The 18,445-nt window shown below is 39.2% G+C and overlaps 1 protein-coding gene across 4 annotated transcripts in view; it reads right to left on the bottom strand.

The window, feature by feature from the left end:
• The window catches only part of pdxdc1 (pyridoxal-dependent decarboxylase domain containing 1), a 63,650-nt gene that overhangs the window by 21,819 nt on the left and 23,386 nt on the right, over positions 1-18,445 (bottom strand). For 2 of the 4 annotated variants that reach the window (XM_043712120.1, XM_043712119.1), the window contains exons 6-14: positions 17,604-17,793; positions 16,205-16,273; positions 15,524-15,602; positions 13,441-13,525; positions 12,139-12,187; positions 11,708-11,809; positions 10,765-10,890; positions 7,016-7,066; positions 3,463-3,543 (exon numbers count right to left, since the gene is read on the bottom strand). In XM_043712120.1, coding sequence (XP_043568055.1) covers positions 3,463-3,543; positions 7,016-7,066; positions 10,765-10,890; positions 11,708-11,809; positions 12,139-12,187; positions 13,441-13,525; positions 15,524-15,602; positions 16,205-16,273; positions 17,604-17,793 — 832 coding nt within the window. The remainder of the gene's footprint in view (positions 1-3,462; positions 3,544-7,015; positions 7,067-10,764; positions 10,891-11,707; positions 11,810-12,138; positions 12,188-13,440; positions 13,526-15,523; positions 15,603-16,204; positions 16,274-17,603; positions 17,794-18,445) is intronic. The other 2 variants (XM_043712122.1, XM_043712121.1) reach the window with 1 other exon arrangement.

The following is an 18,445-nucleotide window of genomic DNA, read 5'->3' on the forward strand; positions in this document are numbered from 1 at the left end:
ATTGCTTGTGGGTGTGGTGCCAATCAAGTGGGCTGCTTTGTCCTGGATGGTGTCAAGCTTCTTGAGTGTTGTTGGAGCTGCACCCATCCAGGCAAGTGGGGAGTATTCCATCACACTCCCACCTTGTGCCTTGCCAGGTGGACAGGCTTGGGGAGTCAGGAGGTGAAGTACACAGCACAGGATTCCTAAATTCTAATCTGCTCTTGTAGCCAAGTACTTTAGATTCTTTTATTAGGATTCCCTCTTATTGAAGATGGTCACTGTGTGAGGTGCAAATGTTACCTCACGCCTATCAGCCCACGTCTAGATATTATCCAGGTCTTGCTGCATTTCAACGATGACTGTTTCAGCAAGTTGGACAGGGGATTCCTTAAGATGGTGACACTTCTCTATAAAAGCATCTCCTTTGTTCCCCCTTCAGTGCTATCACACTGGCCATTGCTTTGGCTTACTGTACTGTTGCTATGCTTCCATTAGCTCTCACTCTAACATTTAAAAGTGCTAAAATATCGTAGTTAAGTTTAAAATATCACACAAATTTATTTTGCATAATATGCACAAAAACTTACACAGTCACAAGGTGTTGCACAGCTACCCATTTACACTTTCACTAAATTCCTCAAATTGCCACATCTAAGCTAATCCTTAGCAGAGTGTTTCTTCTGGGATTTTTTGCCACTGAGGAGTCTAATTCATCTATTTGTTGGTTACTTCTCAGACTTCCAAATATCTTCGGTGTGAACAAATACAGCTCACAATATTCTGGAGAATTATTAGGTATCCTTGAAATTTTAATTCCTCAGTGCACACATTTTAAAGGTAGCTGTCAGTCATATACAAATTGAGTCAGTGTTAAATTTGAATCACTCCTTTCTCTAGCTTGTGATTGATCTAACTTGCCATTCTGCATTGTACTGGGACAGGCTCCGCATAGGAGTTAATTTTTAAATTACATGTGCATGGTGTTTGGATTTAAAGGAATGGCAACTACCAAAAATACGACAAACTCTGGAGGCAGCTCTATCATAGTTTAAGATCTTGCAGCATGTCATCATTATCTCGATACAGTGAGCTATTCCATAATTTGGCAATTATAATAGAGCTGACATTTAAATAGATGCAGTTAATTCTGTTTTGCTCAAGAATTCAATAGAACAGAAACATGTTCAGCAGCAGCCAATATAGAAATTGCAAATAAAATGGAACTGTTAGAAAACATCAGAATTCTGTAAAAAAAATCCTCTTTAATAGGTGGTTACATACCTGACTGAAAAAGTAATGACGTACCTGACCTGCAGATTCTTAACAGCATCCACATTTAGGTGAATTACTGTAGACTTGATCACACCAGTGGCAGACAGTTCTAACAGTTTGCCATCAGACCAAACGTTTATTAACTCTGATTATATTTTAGCTTGCACACATTTTCAAAATGCAGAGTACAGATCACTGAAAGCTACAAAGCAATTAAAAAATGAATTTTCTGCACAAATTCCAATTCCCATTTTTGTTTAGAAGATTATATAGCATTTCTCAAGAGTATTTAACTTTACAAATTTTTCCCCAAAAAGGCAAAGGGTTAAGTGCACTTAAAAGATTTTAATTGTATTCGTAGTTTTTTTTAAACCTGTATTATCAATTCAGATAAATGTGTAAGCAAGTAAAAATTGTTTAAATACAACACACAATGTTTTTTGGGATGTCAAAGGCCTTTCATCATCATGCAATGACTAAAGATTTTTTCATCTTTATCAAACTCATTTCCTTTTACTACTGGAGCAAATAAAATGAAGATCCTATCACATGCACATTACATCACGCCCATGCAGTATTCTAGCATACATAGATTTATTTGATTGATACAGGACATGAAATAAGCATTCAGAGGCATGTGTTGTTTGTTCGCTAAAGAAAAGCCACTGAGGAATATTTGCACATGGTCCACTTAAAGTCCAAACAATTCTCTAACAGAGTGAGAAAATATTATTCTGTGTGAAATTGCAAAATCAAACACTTACATAGCTTTTTGCAAGGTTTGTAGCTCAGGTTGAGTATATAAACATATAGCTACTCTCACAAAAATATTATTTCATACCATTGGTTAGAAAGTTGTTTAGCAAATTACTGTACATAAAGTACTGGGATTGTAACAAATTCTGTGTGTGTATAGAAAGCACTTATACAATTTCAATATAAACTTAATGCAGTTGTATACTGGAAGGACAACAAAAGGTGGGGCTACCAAACCCCAATCAGCCAACAAAGAAATCACAAAGCAGCAGCAGCAAAGTTAATTACAGGGCTGTGGGGACACTTAAATGTATTGCAACGATATTTCTTTTGTAAAATGTTAATAAAAACAAGTAAAACACTAAGCTTGTAAGTATCCGGCAACATGGTAGGTACAGTAACCTCAGACATTTTTTCCTTAGTGGTTAATCAGGTTTCCAAATTCCACATGGATATACAGGCTGCAATGTCTTACTAAGCCTTAACAGATAGGTGGTCAAGAAATGACAAGAAAAAAATAATGTAAATATGATAACAAAGAAGAATGAAATCAGCTCCAGATTACTTTGAAATTTCCTAATGCTTTTACACTCATCAAGGCGAGGGATGTTAGTCTTTGGGAATAAAATGGCAAGTACTCCCAGATCTGATATCAGAATGAAATGCTATCCACTGTATCCAAACATGCCTCAGCCCCAACGTCAGTGATGCAATCCTACACCACCAGTGTGACATTTCTTTTCCACTGCTATAGTGCCTGCTATAGCCTTCTGGTGAGACTACCAGCTAATTCTGAATTAGACTAATATTCACTCAATTTAATATTAAGTCATCCAAACTCATCCCACACGCAAAGGATACTTCGATCGTTCAATCTTGTATGTTTTGAACCAAACGGCCAGTGATAAACCTACTGGGCTGCCCTGTTTTCCAATGCTGTTAATCTACAAAGTGGAGCTAGGGACTTCTTTGATTTTTGTCAATTTGCTATTGTCCTGACAATCAACTGATGGCTGTCTTTGCCTCATCATTGTCACTAACACATAGCAACAGATTCCAACCGAACAGCCCTCTTGCCATATTCATACTAATATTCTGAAGCACAGTCATGTTTTACCCAACTTTTAACTTCGTTTCTCTCCTCACATATGAAACCAGACCTGCTGAGTATCTTCAGCGTTTTGTTTTTATTTCAGAATTTGCTTCTGTTATCTATTAAATTTAGTTACAATAATTAAATATTAGGCTGTTTAACTATATTAAACTGGCAACATGCTCGTAGTTGGAAGCATACTGAATTAGAGCTTTAAGTGAGAAAATTGGACATTGAATGGATCATGTAACTTCTTTAGCTTGCACACAGATTGAAGCAAAATATAAATTAAAGTTTCAAAAGAAACAGATGCAAGTTAGCAATGAATAGATTAGCAAGCATCACGTTATCCCACCTACAATTGCCAAAAGAATATTCCCCAAGATATTCCCTACAGACTTCCCAGTAAATGTCAACTCCTTGGGTTTGGTGATTACCTCCTGAAAGGATTCAGTAAGATCAGTCTTATTACAAAGTTCATAATTAAAGATCATTTTTAAAAATTGCTCACCAACTGCCAAATAATTAGAACAAATTTTGAAAAATGTGGATGTGTTTTCACCAAAGCCAACTACATCATCTTTCTCAAAATAAAAGTTATTATTTTCCTTAAACCAGACTCCATTGCCTGGTGCAATATCTGGCCAAATCAGCCCCAGTCCTCTGATCATGCTGCTCTGTGACAGCATTTTTAAACTTTGTACACCCCAGTCCAACACCAGCACCTCCAAATCATAATGTAAAGTGCTAACCTCTATGTCCATATTTCCTTAAGGCCTTGCCTCTCCCCTCTTCAGTAACTTTCTCTAGCCTGTAAACCCTCTGTGCCCAACTCCAGATTGTTGTGCATTCCCTACTCATTAACAGTCACCCCATCTCTTTTTTTTAAAACCCTCTTTTTCACTTTCTCTTTTGATCAAAGCTTTTGGTTACTCTTCCCAATATCTTCATTGATTCAGAATCGATTGTGATCAGAAAATGCTTGTAATTTCTTTGAGGATGCTCTACAATTTTAAAGTACGTTGTTGCAGTTGATATGTAGAAAAGAATCCAGAGATATCAGATAAAGTTGTTTATTCACCTTGTTTCAAATAATTAAAACTGGATATTAAAACGTGCATTTATCATTTTAAGGGAATAATTACAGTTTACGCAGACAAAAAATTAGAATTAGGTTTATTGTCATGTACTCAATATATGAGTACAGCAAAAGTGTACAAAGTCATCATTTCTGGCGTAATCTTAGGTACAAAGATACCTCGGTACAAAATTAATTAAATGTATTAATTAAAAAATTAAGAAATAAATTTAAAAGGTCAGCATTACAGTCCTTATAAAGCTAGGTACAAGTTACCTTAGTACAAAATCTTAGGCATGAATTAGAAAATTAAAGAAAGAAAGAAAGAAATAAATAAAAGTTCAGCGTTACAATCCTCAAGTTCTTAAAAAAAAAGAGGCTGGCAAATAATGTCAGATTCATTTTCAAATTTGACAAGAAATGTCTAAAAAAGTTTGTTTTAAATAAGCTACGAAGATATATTCCAGCTTCCAAATAGCAGAAAGCCAAAGTTATGGCAGGAGCTTAGAACCACATCCACAAATCTCAAACCAGCAAAACAATGAAAGTATGCTGCTTATGCACTATGATTTCAAAACATTTAAAACATACAGCAATGATGTGCTCGTGACCATAAATATCCTTGCACACACTGCAGTAATATAGTAACTTTCCTTCTGAGTTAGTGCCTACATTGTTCATAGATAGGAAGGATTATATGTAACAGAATTAACAGATCACTAAAAAGCTACTGGAAAAAAAGTTTTCATTAATACATTACTGAGCAAATGAGTTTTTGAAAAATCATTTATTCATTTAATTTTCATTAAAATAACTAATATTAATAAACATTTCAAATTACAATCAATGAAATTAGACTTGAGAAACATTGCATTGCAAAGACAAAATTGAAAAAGACTATATTTAAAGAGAACACCCTCTCTCCGGCCATCAGAGTGTACACTACTATTTGGAACAATACACTCCAACTTACAAAAACAAATGAGAGAGTAGCTTTCTTAAACCAAAAGTACTATTTCCACACAAAATCCAGCATATTATTTTAAAACTAAATATATTTTATAAACAAGGAATTATGAGGGCTAAAAGAGGCCATATCTTTGGCCAATAGGAATAAGGAGATTCCCAAGGCAGAAGTGTAAAGGTCCACTCAAGGATAAAGGGTAGGGCTGCTCATGTGCGAAGGAGGGAATTAACACATGCAGGCAGAGATTGTATGGAAAACTATTAAAATAGGTAGGTCCCCAGGGCCTGATGGGATCTATCCCAGAATACCGAGGGAGGCCTTGTTATGGCCTTGACAGAGATCTTTGTATCCTCTTTAGTCACAGGTGGGATCCCAGAAGACCAGAAAATAGCCTGTGTCATTTCTCCATTTAAGAAGAGCAACAGGGATAATCGAGGAAATTACAGGGTGGATAGCCTTACATGAGTGATAGAAAAATTATCAGAGAATATTCTTAGGGACAGAAATACTCACATTTGGAAAATAATGGACTTATTAGGGCTAGTCAGCATGGCTTCGTGCAGGAAGGTCTTTTCCTCACAAATTTGATTCTTTTGAGGAAGTGACCAAGATGATTGATGAGGGTAGGGCAGTTGTCCACATGAACTTTACTAAAACATTTGACAACGCTCTTCATGATAGGCAGGTCCAGAAGATTAAGTCACATGGGATCCATAGTGAGTTTATAAATTAGATGCAAAATTGGCGTGGCTACAGAAGACTGTTCAGGAATGTTTTTCTGACTGAAGGTATTTGACCAGTGGTGTTTTGAAAAGATCAGAATGCATATATATATGTTGTGGGTAAAAGTGTAGGTAATCTGTTCAGTACATTTGCAGACAACACAACAAATGGTGGAGCTCTGGACAGTGAGGAAGGTTGTAGAGAAATGGCAGATGGTGTTTAACCCAGACAAGTGTGAGGTAATGCATTTTGGGAAGTCAAATGCAAAATACAGTAACCTTTAGGAGCACTGATATACAGAGGGATCTTGGTGTGCAAGTCCATAGCTCCCTGAAAGCAACAATACAAGTGGATAAGGTGGTAAAGAAGGTGTACAGTATGCTTGCCTTCATCAATCAAGGCATTGAGTATAAAAAGTGGCAAGTCTATGAAAAATTTAATTAGGCCACATTTAGAGTACAGTGCAGAGTTCTGGTCACCGCACTATAGGAAAGATGTAGAGGCTTTGGAGAGGGTACAAAAGAGGTTTACCAGGATGTTGCTTGGATTGGAATGTATTAGTTATAAGGAGAGATTGGACAAACTTGGATTGCTTTTGCTAGACCATCAGGCTGAGGGGTGACCTGATAAAAGTTCATAAGTTGGGGATAGGGTGGATAGTTGGGAGTCTTTTTCCCAGGATTGAAATGTAAAATATTAGGCAGGAAAGGTTTGAGGTGAGGGGGAAAGAGTTTAAAGGAGATGTGAGAGGCAAGTTTTTTTATGCAGAGAGTGGCTGGTGTCTGATTTGAACTGCGAGGGGAGATGGTAAAGAAGCAGATACATTAGCAAAGTTTAAGAGGTATTTAGACAGACAGGGAATAAAGGGATATGGACCATGCAGGCAGTTGGGATTAGGTTAGAATGGCATCATGATTAGCACAGACATAGGTGGCCAATAGACATATCCTGTACTGTTCTATGTTCAACTTTAACAATTGAAACAAATCCCAATTAACAAAATCACCTAAAATTGTGAAAAATAAAATTCTTCTTGGAATGTTCTAATAGTAATGCAACATTAGAACACAAACAATGATTTTAGTAATCACCATTATTCTACTTAAGCCTACAAATGCCATAAAGATACAAGCCAAATACATACCGACGTTCTGATAGAACTTAGTTTTCTTAAATTTTCCAGCAATCTTTGGCTCTGAAAAGTACACGAAACAATTGTTACATACGAAGATACAAACAACGAACAGGAGGACCGCACCGAGCACTTCAAGCCTGCTCAGCCATTTCATAAGATCACGGCCCTTCTGATTTAAGCCACATTCTCACTTATCCATGATAAAGCAAGTGAAAAGTTAACAAAAATTTATCTCTGCCTTAAAAATATTCGAGGACTCTGCCGCTACTGTGTAGGACAGGCTGTGTTTTCCTACTATGAACACCATAATATATATATAATCATGGCCATGCTGCTTAATCTTCACAGTCCAAACAGATGCATGAAATGGGGCCCCACTGTAGCCTCAGCAAAAAACAGCATGAGTCCAGCAGCCAGCATCACAACAGCAAAACAAAAATAACACAAATTGCCTGAGCATTGCTGAGATGAAATGCAGAAGCTCTATGAAAGGAGCCAAGATAATGAAGACCATTGATGCAGATGGATACTCTACAAACACTGGCGCAGATTATTTCGTATGAAGACTGGTTAAAAAAAAAACCACAGTCCTACCGGACCATAGGGCTGCTCCAAAGGCAACTAGGCACAGGTTAACCTTAGGGTCACCATGAGGGGAGAGGTTGAGGAGGAGAGTCCTTCAAGGTAACCTCAGCCAGGAACTGAACCCATGCTGTTGACATTGCTCTGCCTAGTAATCCAGAAATCCTACCAACTGAGCTGAGGCCCGGTGAAGTATGGCATTGCAATCAACAGTAATAAAATTGTTTTCAATACTTGATTCACGTCAATGCTTTTACAATGTTTGTCAAGAATCACTATAGAAGCAAAAATCCTGTAAAACAGGTTGGCCCAGAGAAACCGGAACATGCAGCAGCCTGCAAGCTTGTAGTCTCATATTTTAAGAGTCACACATTGTGCATCGGAAGCACTTTTCAAACTGTGAACAGGTTTTGGGAGTGGCAACAAACTAGGGAAAGGTGTGATGGGAAAAGATTAAATAAGCTTAAACTCATAGGCAGGTGAGAGGATTCCAGTGAAGTATTAAGTAGCTGAGTCCCTGTAATGACTCCCTTTCCAGAAGGTGGATTTGTGGACATTCCATTCTGACTTTGCTGTGCCCACAAGTACACCGTATCCTGTCACAGGGTCTTAAGTGACAGTCTCAAATAGAGGATGGGGTTGTTTAAGATAGTCAATATCTCTCCTAACATCTACTTTATCAATGTAACCCAAATGCCCACGTCAGTTCTGGTCGCCACACTTTCGGAAGGATGTGATTGCAATGGAGGGAATTTCAAAGGTAATTCAGCAGTGTGTTGCCTGGGATGGAGCAGCCTCACTATGGAGAGAGGCTGGAGAAAGTTGGGTTCTTTTCTTTCGAGCTGAGAAGGTTGGGGGGGGTGGGTGCCTGATAGAGGTGTATAAGATTATAAGGGACTTGGACAGGGTGAATGCAGCTGTTTCCCTCTGTGGAAGGATCAAAACCAAGGGAGCATAGCTTTAAAGTGAAAGGCAGGACGTTTAGAGGGGATTTGAGAAAGTTTCTCCCCGGAGTCTGAAATGCACCACCTGAGAGGGCTGTCAAGGTAAATAACATGGAACTAGTGTAGGGATTGGTATATTTTCAGCGGTACAGACTCAATGTGCCAAAGGGACACTTCTGTACTGCATTGATTTGATGATCCACTTGCAGGCACAGTTTTAGCTACCAGCTCCCCCTTGTGCCAAAAGTTTAAAATGTTCATCCACAAACTTAAATCCTTATGTGGCCTCACCCATCCCTAATTCTGGGGAGGAAGTGAGGACAGCAGATGCTGGAAATCAGAGTCGAGTGTCTGGTGCTGGAAAAGCACAGCAGGTCTAGTAACATCTGAGGAGCAGGAGAGTCGACATTTCAGACAAGAGCCCTCCAGCAGGAATGAAGTTTGTGAGCCAAGGGGGTGGAGAGATAAATGGGAGGGGGTGGGGCAGGGAGGAAGATAGCTGAGAGTGCGATAGGTAGATGGAGGTGGGGGTAATGGTGACAGGTCGGTAAAGAGGGTGGAGTGGATAGGTGGGAAGGAAGATGAACAGGTAGGACAGTTCATGTAGGTGGTGCTGAGTTGAAAGATTGAAATTGGGATAAGGTGGGGCAAGAGGAATTGAAGAAACTAGTGAAATCCACAATTATGCCATGTGGTTGGAGGATCCCAAGGTAAAAGATGAGGCATTCTTCCTCGAGGCATCAGGTGGTGAGGGTGTGGCGATGGAGGCGGCCCAGGACCTGCATGTCCTTGGCGGAGTGGGAGGAGAATTTGAAGTGTTCAGCCACAGGACGGTAGGGTTGGTTGGCGTGGGCATCCCAGAGATGTTCTCTGAAGCGCTCTGCACGTAGGTATCCTGTCTCCTCAGTGTCAAGGAGACTGCATCCGGAGCAACAGATACAGTAAATGATGCGTGGAAGTGCAGGTAAAATTCTGATGGATGTAGAAGGCTCCTTTGGTGTCTTGGATGGAGGTGAGGGGGGAGGTGTGGGTGCAGGTTTTGCAATTCCTGCAGTGGCAGGGAAAGGTGCCATGAGGGGATGGTGGGTTGGTGGGGCGTGTAGACCTGACCAGAGATTCATGGAGGGAATGATCTTTACAGAATGTGGATAGGGGAGGGGAAGGAAATATATTTCTTGTGGTGGGGCCTGAATGTAGGTGGCGAAAATGGCAGAGGATCCCTAACTCTTGTCACCTTATCCAGCCCTTCAGTTTCCCCACACACGTTTTGATGCACTCATCTTCATTTCACCCCACTGGTATCTGAAATAGCTGTCACAAAAATCCAAAATGATATCCTCTGCAACAGTGTTAGCGGCATATTCTCCCTCCTACTCTTCTCTATCTCATGCAGCCTCGAGTTCTCCACATCTGTCGTCTACTGGAATCCTATCTCTTTCAACGTTTGGTCACCAGTTCAGATACCAGAGTCTTTGGCTCATGTAGTGATCCCCCTGAAATTTTAGTTGATATCAAACACCCTGTGTAATTGTATGCGGCTGTTGTAGCAATTATGGAGAACACAAAAAATTGCTCACCACAAACAAGTTTTAGTTTGTGAAAGGAAAATGAAATCAGATTTTGGGGGGGATAAAAAAACAAGGAGGATAAATTTTTGGAAAACCTTTCAGATAAGTGGACAAAATCACCAAAGTTTTGTTTGTGGAAATCAAAACAAGTTGTGGGGAATGTGCAGCTTTTCTTGCCTAGATCATTTATTATCTCATGGAAAATAACATCAACTTCCTCTGCCAGTAAAGTGCATGACTTAAAAATTCCCAACTAACTCTGGGACTGAGAGCACTTTGACTCATTCAAATCTATAGAATACAAAATATTTTTCCCAAATTCATTCTCTTTTTTCCTGCTTCAAGGCTTATTTGAACATTGGCATTATTTTCATTCTGGTAAATGCTGCCACACCTAAACATTCATCGAGGTTAATGGAGATTTAAGGTTTTTCACACAACTACCCCTGACATCGGCCTGGCTAACTGACTGGAAACACAAATCAAGTTAAATAGCCTATGGACTCTCAGTATGCTGCCCATAAGGCAAAATTCTATGGATGGAATTAGCTGATGCAATAAACATGATCAGTACTCATAACCATAAACCTGAACACATTAATCATTATTGGAAAAAAAATGAATAATTACCAAGTTAAAGATAGAACAATAAACAGATACTTACCAATTGAGAAGCATACTTAATTCTGTTCACTATCCCGTCATGTCCTAGATATTGCAGAGAGAGCCAGAGGGGCAGAGCTCGAAGTTTCTCAACGGGCTGACTTGTAGTGAGGCCCGCAGCTAGAGACTAAAATAATTATTTGAGTGTACCACAAGTGGAGCTCAATAAAAATCTTTTTAAGCACACACACAGAATTTAAACATCTTGCTTTTAGGTTTGGAGTACAGATATACCTTTTGTATATATAGGTTCATAATGATTTGATTATTTGAATCAAATATTTTGTGCAAAGGTGACTGTTATTTATACTTATAGAGTATAGAGATGTAGAGCATGGAAACAAACCCTTCTGTCCAACCCATCCATGCCGACCAGATGTCAACCCAAACTCGTCCCACCTGCCAGCACCTGGCCCATATCCCTCCCTTCCTATTCATATACCCATCCTGATGCCTTTTAAATGTTGCAATTGTACCAGCCTCCACCACTTCCTCTGGCAGCTCACTCCATACACACACACCACCTTCTGTGTGAAATAGTTGCCCATTCAGTCTCTTTCATATTTTTCCCCCCCTCACCCTAAAACCTACGCCCTCTAGTTCTGGACTCACCCACACCAGGGAATAGACTTTGTCTACTTATCCTATCCATGCCCCTCATAATTTTGTAAACCTTTCAGCCTCCGATGCTCCAGGGAAACAGCCCCAACCTATTCAGCCTCTCCCTGTAGCTCAAATCCTCCAACTCTGGCAACATCCTCGTAAACCTTTTCTGAACCCTTCAAGTTTCACAACATCTTTCTGATAGGAAGGATTTGCACTTAAATATTGCAAATTAATTCAGGCCAATCCTTTAAGGTTAACAAATATGGAATTAAAACATACACATGTACATAAATGTTTAGTTCCTTTGTGTATTTGTTATGAAGCAATACATCACTTACCAGTGAAGGATCCTCATGTCTGTATAGTGTCACTGCAGGAACAGCTGGGAGACCTAACCAGGGTCCTAAGGTTAAGGTCATGCTGTCACATTTTGTTGCAGCCTATAAACATGAGCGAGTTAAACACCTGTGTTATACATACCCTATTATGGTCTTCAATGGCCTTAGTTATTAAATTGTAATGACAGTCATATAAAGGTAAAGTCAAAAATTAAAGACCTATTCACAAGTTTAAAAATAAGGTTTCTTTTCTCATGATTTCTGAATTAAGTTATTGACCATAGCCCAAAGGTCTTAGAACCAGCACCATAAGGCATTCTAACCTCATTCAATTTAAAGTAAATGAAATTTCATGTGCATTCAGGGATCATAGAAACTATAAAAATACAATTGGTCAAAGTACTCCATGAAAACCAAAAAAAAGTACTAACCAGTACAGATGAGGAAACATAACCAAGTGTCAACGTGGCCAAATTAACACTGTAACAGAAAAATAAATCTAATTTTAGTAATACACCAGGACATCAGTAAAAATATCTTGTATTTTAGAAAAGGACACTTAATAGAACACAAAACCACAAGAACCCTGAAGGAGCTCAGCATGTCTGGCAGCATCTACGGAGAGAAAAACAAAGTTAACATTTCAAGTCCAGTATAACTTCTTTCAGAACTGCTGAGGAAAGGTCATTTTGGACACGTAATGTTAACTGTTTTTCTCTCCTCATGGATGCCAGACCTGCTGAGTTTCTACACCATTTGTTTCTGATTTTGAGCATCTGCAGTATTTTGCACTTATTCGAATACAAACCTCCTCTGCTTATGTGCAGAGTAGTCTGCTTCTCTGCCTAACTCAGAAATGTTGTAGTGATATAACTCCAGGTCGTCAGAGATCAACAGAGATTCTGGAATCAACCTCCAACTTTCGCTGATTCACAGAGGCGGCAGCGGAGGAGAGTTTGGGCCCTGCGGCATCAGCACGGGCTGCATTGGTGTGGCGGAGTTGAGTTTGGGCCAATGTGGTACTAGGCGGCATCTGCATTAGTGAGGTCCAGTGAGAATTCCAGAGGAGCGAGGGCATTGGAGTAGGCCAAAGAGTTTTGTTCCAGCGACAGCAGCGAGGTGAAAGGACTCACACCTGACAACCAGGCCCATGGTGGAGCACTTAACAAGAAGGACTGTAAAGTTGAACACTTTTTCTTTATTTACTTATCCCTCTGCCTTTATATTCTATGCTTTGGTTTATTCTTCTGTATTTTAGGATGGCACTGGAGAATTGTGACACTATACAACACTTTTCATTGTATAGTGTAACAAAATACATGTGACAATAATAAATCGAATCAAATCACATTGCTACAAATAGGACATTTGTCCAATGCCTTTAGATCCTGTGATTCAGTTTCTGGGCATAAACAAAATCCTAATGTGACACTCACATTGCTATATTTTGCTCACTTTTGAGTGCACACTTTAAGAAAAAATGGACAAGTAGTGAATCAATGTGATGGGGAACAATATTAAAATTCATCATAGCATGTAGTTTTCATTTTAGTTGGGCACATCTATTACCAAACAACTTCTTTGGTCCAATTGTTTTAAACCATTAAGGAACTTGCTACATAAATGAAGTGACATGGTGTAGCACTTTCATAGGACAAGAACAGTTTGAAGCAAAAGAGTTGTATTTAATCACCAAATGTAGCCATTAACTTGATCAAAGTGTTCATTCTTACCCTTCAACATGTAACCACATCTTGTACTGATTGCACAGTTCCTTTAACCGGGCAAGTTTATCTGTATGTCCTGCGCCTGGTGTGCCTAAAATAAAGTTTTTAAAAAAAGGTTTTACGTCCAGGAGATTTATTTTGAATAACTCAGGCCAAACATCACTTCTGGCCATCCCATTAGCAGTTTGCATAGCATGAATCTCAGGGGACAACGGTGACTTTAATATCTTACAAAGCCTTCTTGTTCAAGCATGCTCATATGTTGGTGAAGACTGCTCTTAAACATGGGCATTCTGTATGGATTCTTCAGTTGGTAACTCTGTTGACATCAAAATTGCAGAGATTGTTTAGAAAATTCCTGAGGCGAGTAGGAACCACCTTTCAAAAAGCACTGCGCATGTACCCCATGGACTGCAGCAGTTCAACAAGCTGGAAGCAGGGTCATTGAGTACTTTAAAACTAGAGATGAATAGATTTTTGACTAACAAGGGAGCCAAAGATTAAAGGGTGTAGGCAAGCAAACAGATTGGACATACACGATCAGATCAGCCACGATCTTATTAAAGGGCAGAGCAGGCTGGAGGGGCCAAGTAGCCTACACCTCCATAACACCACCTTCTCAAAGGCAATTAGGGATCAACATGTGTCAGTAGTCAACAATGGTTTGCACTTATAGCATTGAAAACCACCTCAATACACCACAGGGAAATTAGTCAGACAAAAAGGAAGCTGGGTTAAAGAAGTAAATATTGAGAGAGCAAATATCAGACAGAAGAGTTAATGTACATATGTTTTATGGTCTTGTAAGCGTGGTTTTGAAGTGGGAGGCAGGGAAGAAGAGAGGGGTGGAGTTTGCAGGAGGCTATTTTAAAATATAGGACATTGGTAGCCAGAGGCATTGCTGCTAATACTGGGGTGAAGGTACAGCGGTTGCACAAGACAGATTAAGGTGGTGCTGGAAAAGCACAGCAGGTCAGGCAGCATCCGAGTTTTTACCCAGTTGCACAAGACATCCAAGTTACAGGGATTAAATGTTTAAAGGGGGCTGCAGGAAATAGGGAAAGGTAATATCAGTAAGGGACTTGAACAACAGAAGAAAATTTTAACTTGAGTCATTTAAGAGAGACTGGGAGCCAATGTAGACAGTAAGGATAAGAGTGACGGATGAACAATTTTTAACGCAGGAAGTAGAGTCTTTGATGAACCGATATCGGTGGAACATGAAGGGTGGGAGGAATTCTGAATTCTTGGAAGTGACAAAGGAAAGGGTAAAGGTTTCAGCAGTAGATGGCATTAAGTAGGGATAGAGCAGGTGATGTTACAGAAGAAATAAGTAGTCTTTGCAATAGAGACAATATGTGATCAAATAAGTCATCAACGTTGCAAACATTGTAGTTTTATGTAGAACAGTTGGCGGATCAGATGCCCGAATTAATGGAAAACATTGGATTAACAGCGGGAAAGATAACGAAGGCTTTGATTTTTTTTCCAATATTTAATGGGAGGAAATTGAGTTTCAGCTAAGATAGGATGTTGGACAAGCAAGTTGCTATAGAGGTAGTGGAGAGGTCAAGAAAGGTAGGATGGAAATGGAACCGGATGGCCACCATGAATGTAGTAGCGAAAGCTCCACACTTGTGGGATCATATCATGTTGAAGAGGAGTTCCAACAGATAAAGGGCAGTGAGAGAAATTACAAGGAAAGTTGCAGAATCTCAGCTAGGTTGGGTGGGGATGGAGGGAGAGTAGTGGTGGGCACAGCAACCAGACAACTAACGAATGGTCTCAATCTTCGTGACAAAGAAATCCAGGAACTCCATGAATTTGAGAAAAGAGAATTAAAGGAATGGTTTGTAACTGAGAAAGGAAATTCAGGGATTGGGCGGGGGTGGGGAGGGGAAGAGGTGGTGTGGTTTATGAGATCAGTTGTCACCATCACTATGGCAGATGTTCTTTTTAAAAAATTGTTCAATCTGACTGGTGCCCTTTAAGTAATGATTATTTACGTGGATACATGAAACTGTGAGTATTGAAACTTTCAAGTGCAAACACATTTAAAACTGTTTTATCTCCACTTCACTACACATACCTGCATTAGCCACAAGTAACACAGGAAGTTTTCCACATTCGATATCATCTTTAATAAGCCTTTCGAGTAGGGCAACATCCTGTCAAAGCAGTAAAATACAAATCATTAAAACAGGGAAAACTCCAGTTTAGAAGCGTGAAGAATGTAGAATATAGTTTGTAGAATCACTGAATACCTACAGTATGGAAGCAGGCCATTCGGAGCATCAAGTCCACACCAACCCTCCAAACAGCATCCCACCCAGACTCACTCCTTCACCCTACCCTGTAACTCTGCGTTTCCCATGGCTAATCTGCCTAACCTGCACATCCCTGGACACTATGGGCAATTTAGCATGGCTGATCCACCTAACCTGCACACCTTTAGATTGTGGGAGGAAACCCAAGCAGACATGGGGAGAAAATGGAAACTCCATACAGACAGTCATTAGAGACCGGAATTGAACCTGGGTCCCTGGCGCTAACCACTGAGCCACCATACCACCCATGTGTCTAAAAGAGCTTTGGTATCAGTAATTGAATTACAGACAGGAGTTATACAAGGATAAATCATATCACGGTGAAACAGTACTGCAAGTGGGTCAGGATCGAAAACATAACCCAAACAGTTTTTGTTGCAAAGTTTAACTGTGTAAATTTCCATTCCTCCACCACTTGCCTATATAATAAATCAAGAACTTACCATTTGATGTTGAGATCCAAACATAGTGTTACAAGGCACACTGCACATACAGGAGATCGGAAGACCAAGCTACAATTGAGAAAAATTCGTACAATTTAATTTCAGTATAATGTATGCCCTTATTTTCTTGAAAGCAATACACTTGCCATACATTAAGGAGAGGTAGTGATGTTGTGATAACAGCAGTGAACTAATAATCCAGAGATCTATGCAAATGTAATAACAACGTGGGTTCAAATCCCACCAAGGCAGATGACAAAATGTAAATTCAATTCAAGTCTGGGATAAAATACATTCCAAAAACCCATCTGGTTCACTGAGTCCATCAGGGAAGGAAATTTTCCATCCTTACCTGGTCTGGATTATATGCAAATCCACATTCACAACAATATGATTAACTAGACTTAATTTGACTCTTTAGCTAATGACACTCATCCAATAAGCGAATTTTTTTAAAAATCCTTTTACAAATAAATTTGGAGCTGCAAATAATTTTAATGTTGTAATGTTGTGCTGTTGAAATAGCTTTCACTTCTAGCTACAATGATGTCAATGTGCATGACTGAAATTATACAGTCATAAGGTGTTTAAAGCAATTTCAATACCTTAAAGTAACATCAGAATAAAAGTAAACACTGTTTCCTGTCATTTTTACAAGATGCTGCACTTTTAAATTTCTGCAACAGCGTTTAATAGCAATGAAGTGTAATTTAAAATTTACTTCAATTTCTGTCAAATATGATATACGTCTGAACAAACCATTCAAATATAAAAAGATGCCTTGTCACCATATTCTCAGGATAATTATGGATGGTCAATAAACCAGCATCTCTCTCATCCACAAAAATGAATGATCAAAGATTGCTTCAGATGTTGTAGGTCAAATTTAAACAAAGGCCAGATAATGGATTCTAAATAAATTTATAATCCTTCTGAAAGCATGCACAAATACAAACAAGGTCTACTAAAGTTGTCAATCTTGCAATTTATTTTATAGTTTAATATTGAAATTTAGTATAATTTATTTACAAAGTATTTGATATCACTACTTCATAAGACTTATACCCTTGCACAAAGTTTTCCTTCAATTTGAAACTTTTACATTTGTGGTGTTGATGCAATTTTTCTGTTCCCCATTTCTCATGCTTCCATTTTTAACAATTCAATCGAACAGAATGCTAGGACATATTCAGCAACCATACTGAAGAGTAACTTAGAAATATAAACATTATTCGAAATAATAGGTGGCAAAAACAGAATAAGTCCCTCTTGAATCTAGTTGTAGCTCTATTTACTTCTGATATGCTGGTTACATACTAACCAAAACCAATGATTTGCAATTAATCCTATTTCAGATTTCATTTGCATATCCTGCATTAGGTAAAGTGAAGTATTTTACCTGGTTACAGATATACTGGCCCAGACCTGTTCTACAGGCAGCACTAATATAGAGGACAGGGGGCTTGTTATGCAGGACGTTAAAACCTTCTGTTGCGTAGTCTTCATAGTTTGAGTGGATAATGAGTTTGCAGACTTTCAGGAGACCTTCCCGATCATCTTCATGATAATATGCAGAACCATTTTCATATCTAAAGAACAAAATCCAAGCCTCAACTCATGATCATGCAGTTTAAATCCTAAAGCTCACATACATGCTTGGTAAGATTTATCTTTTGAGTGAAAGCACCGCTTGTGGGGGAATTAGCTCAAATGGCAGAGCGCTCGCTAAGCATGTGAGAGGTAGTGGGATTGATGCAGGGCGACAGAATTGCATCCTCTTTGTGAAGTCATGTGCCAAATCTGTGAACCAGAATGACAGTAGAAACTCCGGAGGATATTGGCTTAGGAGGGAAACCTAATGGAATTCCTGTTCCCAGGAAAATTAGATCCTATACAAGAAGCAATGCAGTACACTTGCCTTTGCTGGCTCTCTGAAAGTGTTCTCCAGTTTAATTCAACACAACCGCGTTTTACCCCTAACTACACATCACCTGACAAAATCTTTCCTCCATTTCCTCACCCCTCTCCATCACTAAAACGCCTCTAGCCCCATAATGGCCCATTATATCACTGTTCCTCTAATTCTGTCCACTTTGCATTCCCAATTTTAACCATTCCAACACTGGTGGCTATTTCTCCAGTTGGGCAAAAGCGAGGACTGCAGATGCTGGAAACCAGAGTTTAGATCAGAGTGGTGCTGGAAAAGCACAGCAGGTCAGGCAGCATCCGAGAAGCAGGAAA

This window comes from Chiloscyllium plagiosum, chromosome 21, assembly GCF_004010195.1.
Source record: "Chiloscyllium plagiosum isolate BGI_BamShark_2017 chromosome 21, ASM401019v2, whole genome shotgun sequence".
In the NCBI taxonomy this organism is placed as follows: domain Eukaryota; kingdom Metazoa; phylum Chordata; class Chondrichthyes; order Orectolobiformes; family Hemiscylliidae; genus Chiloscyllium; species Chiloscyllium plagiosum.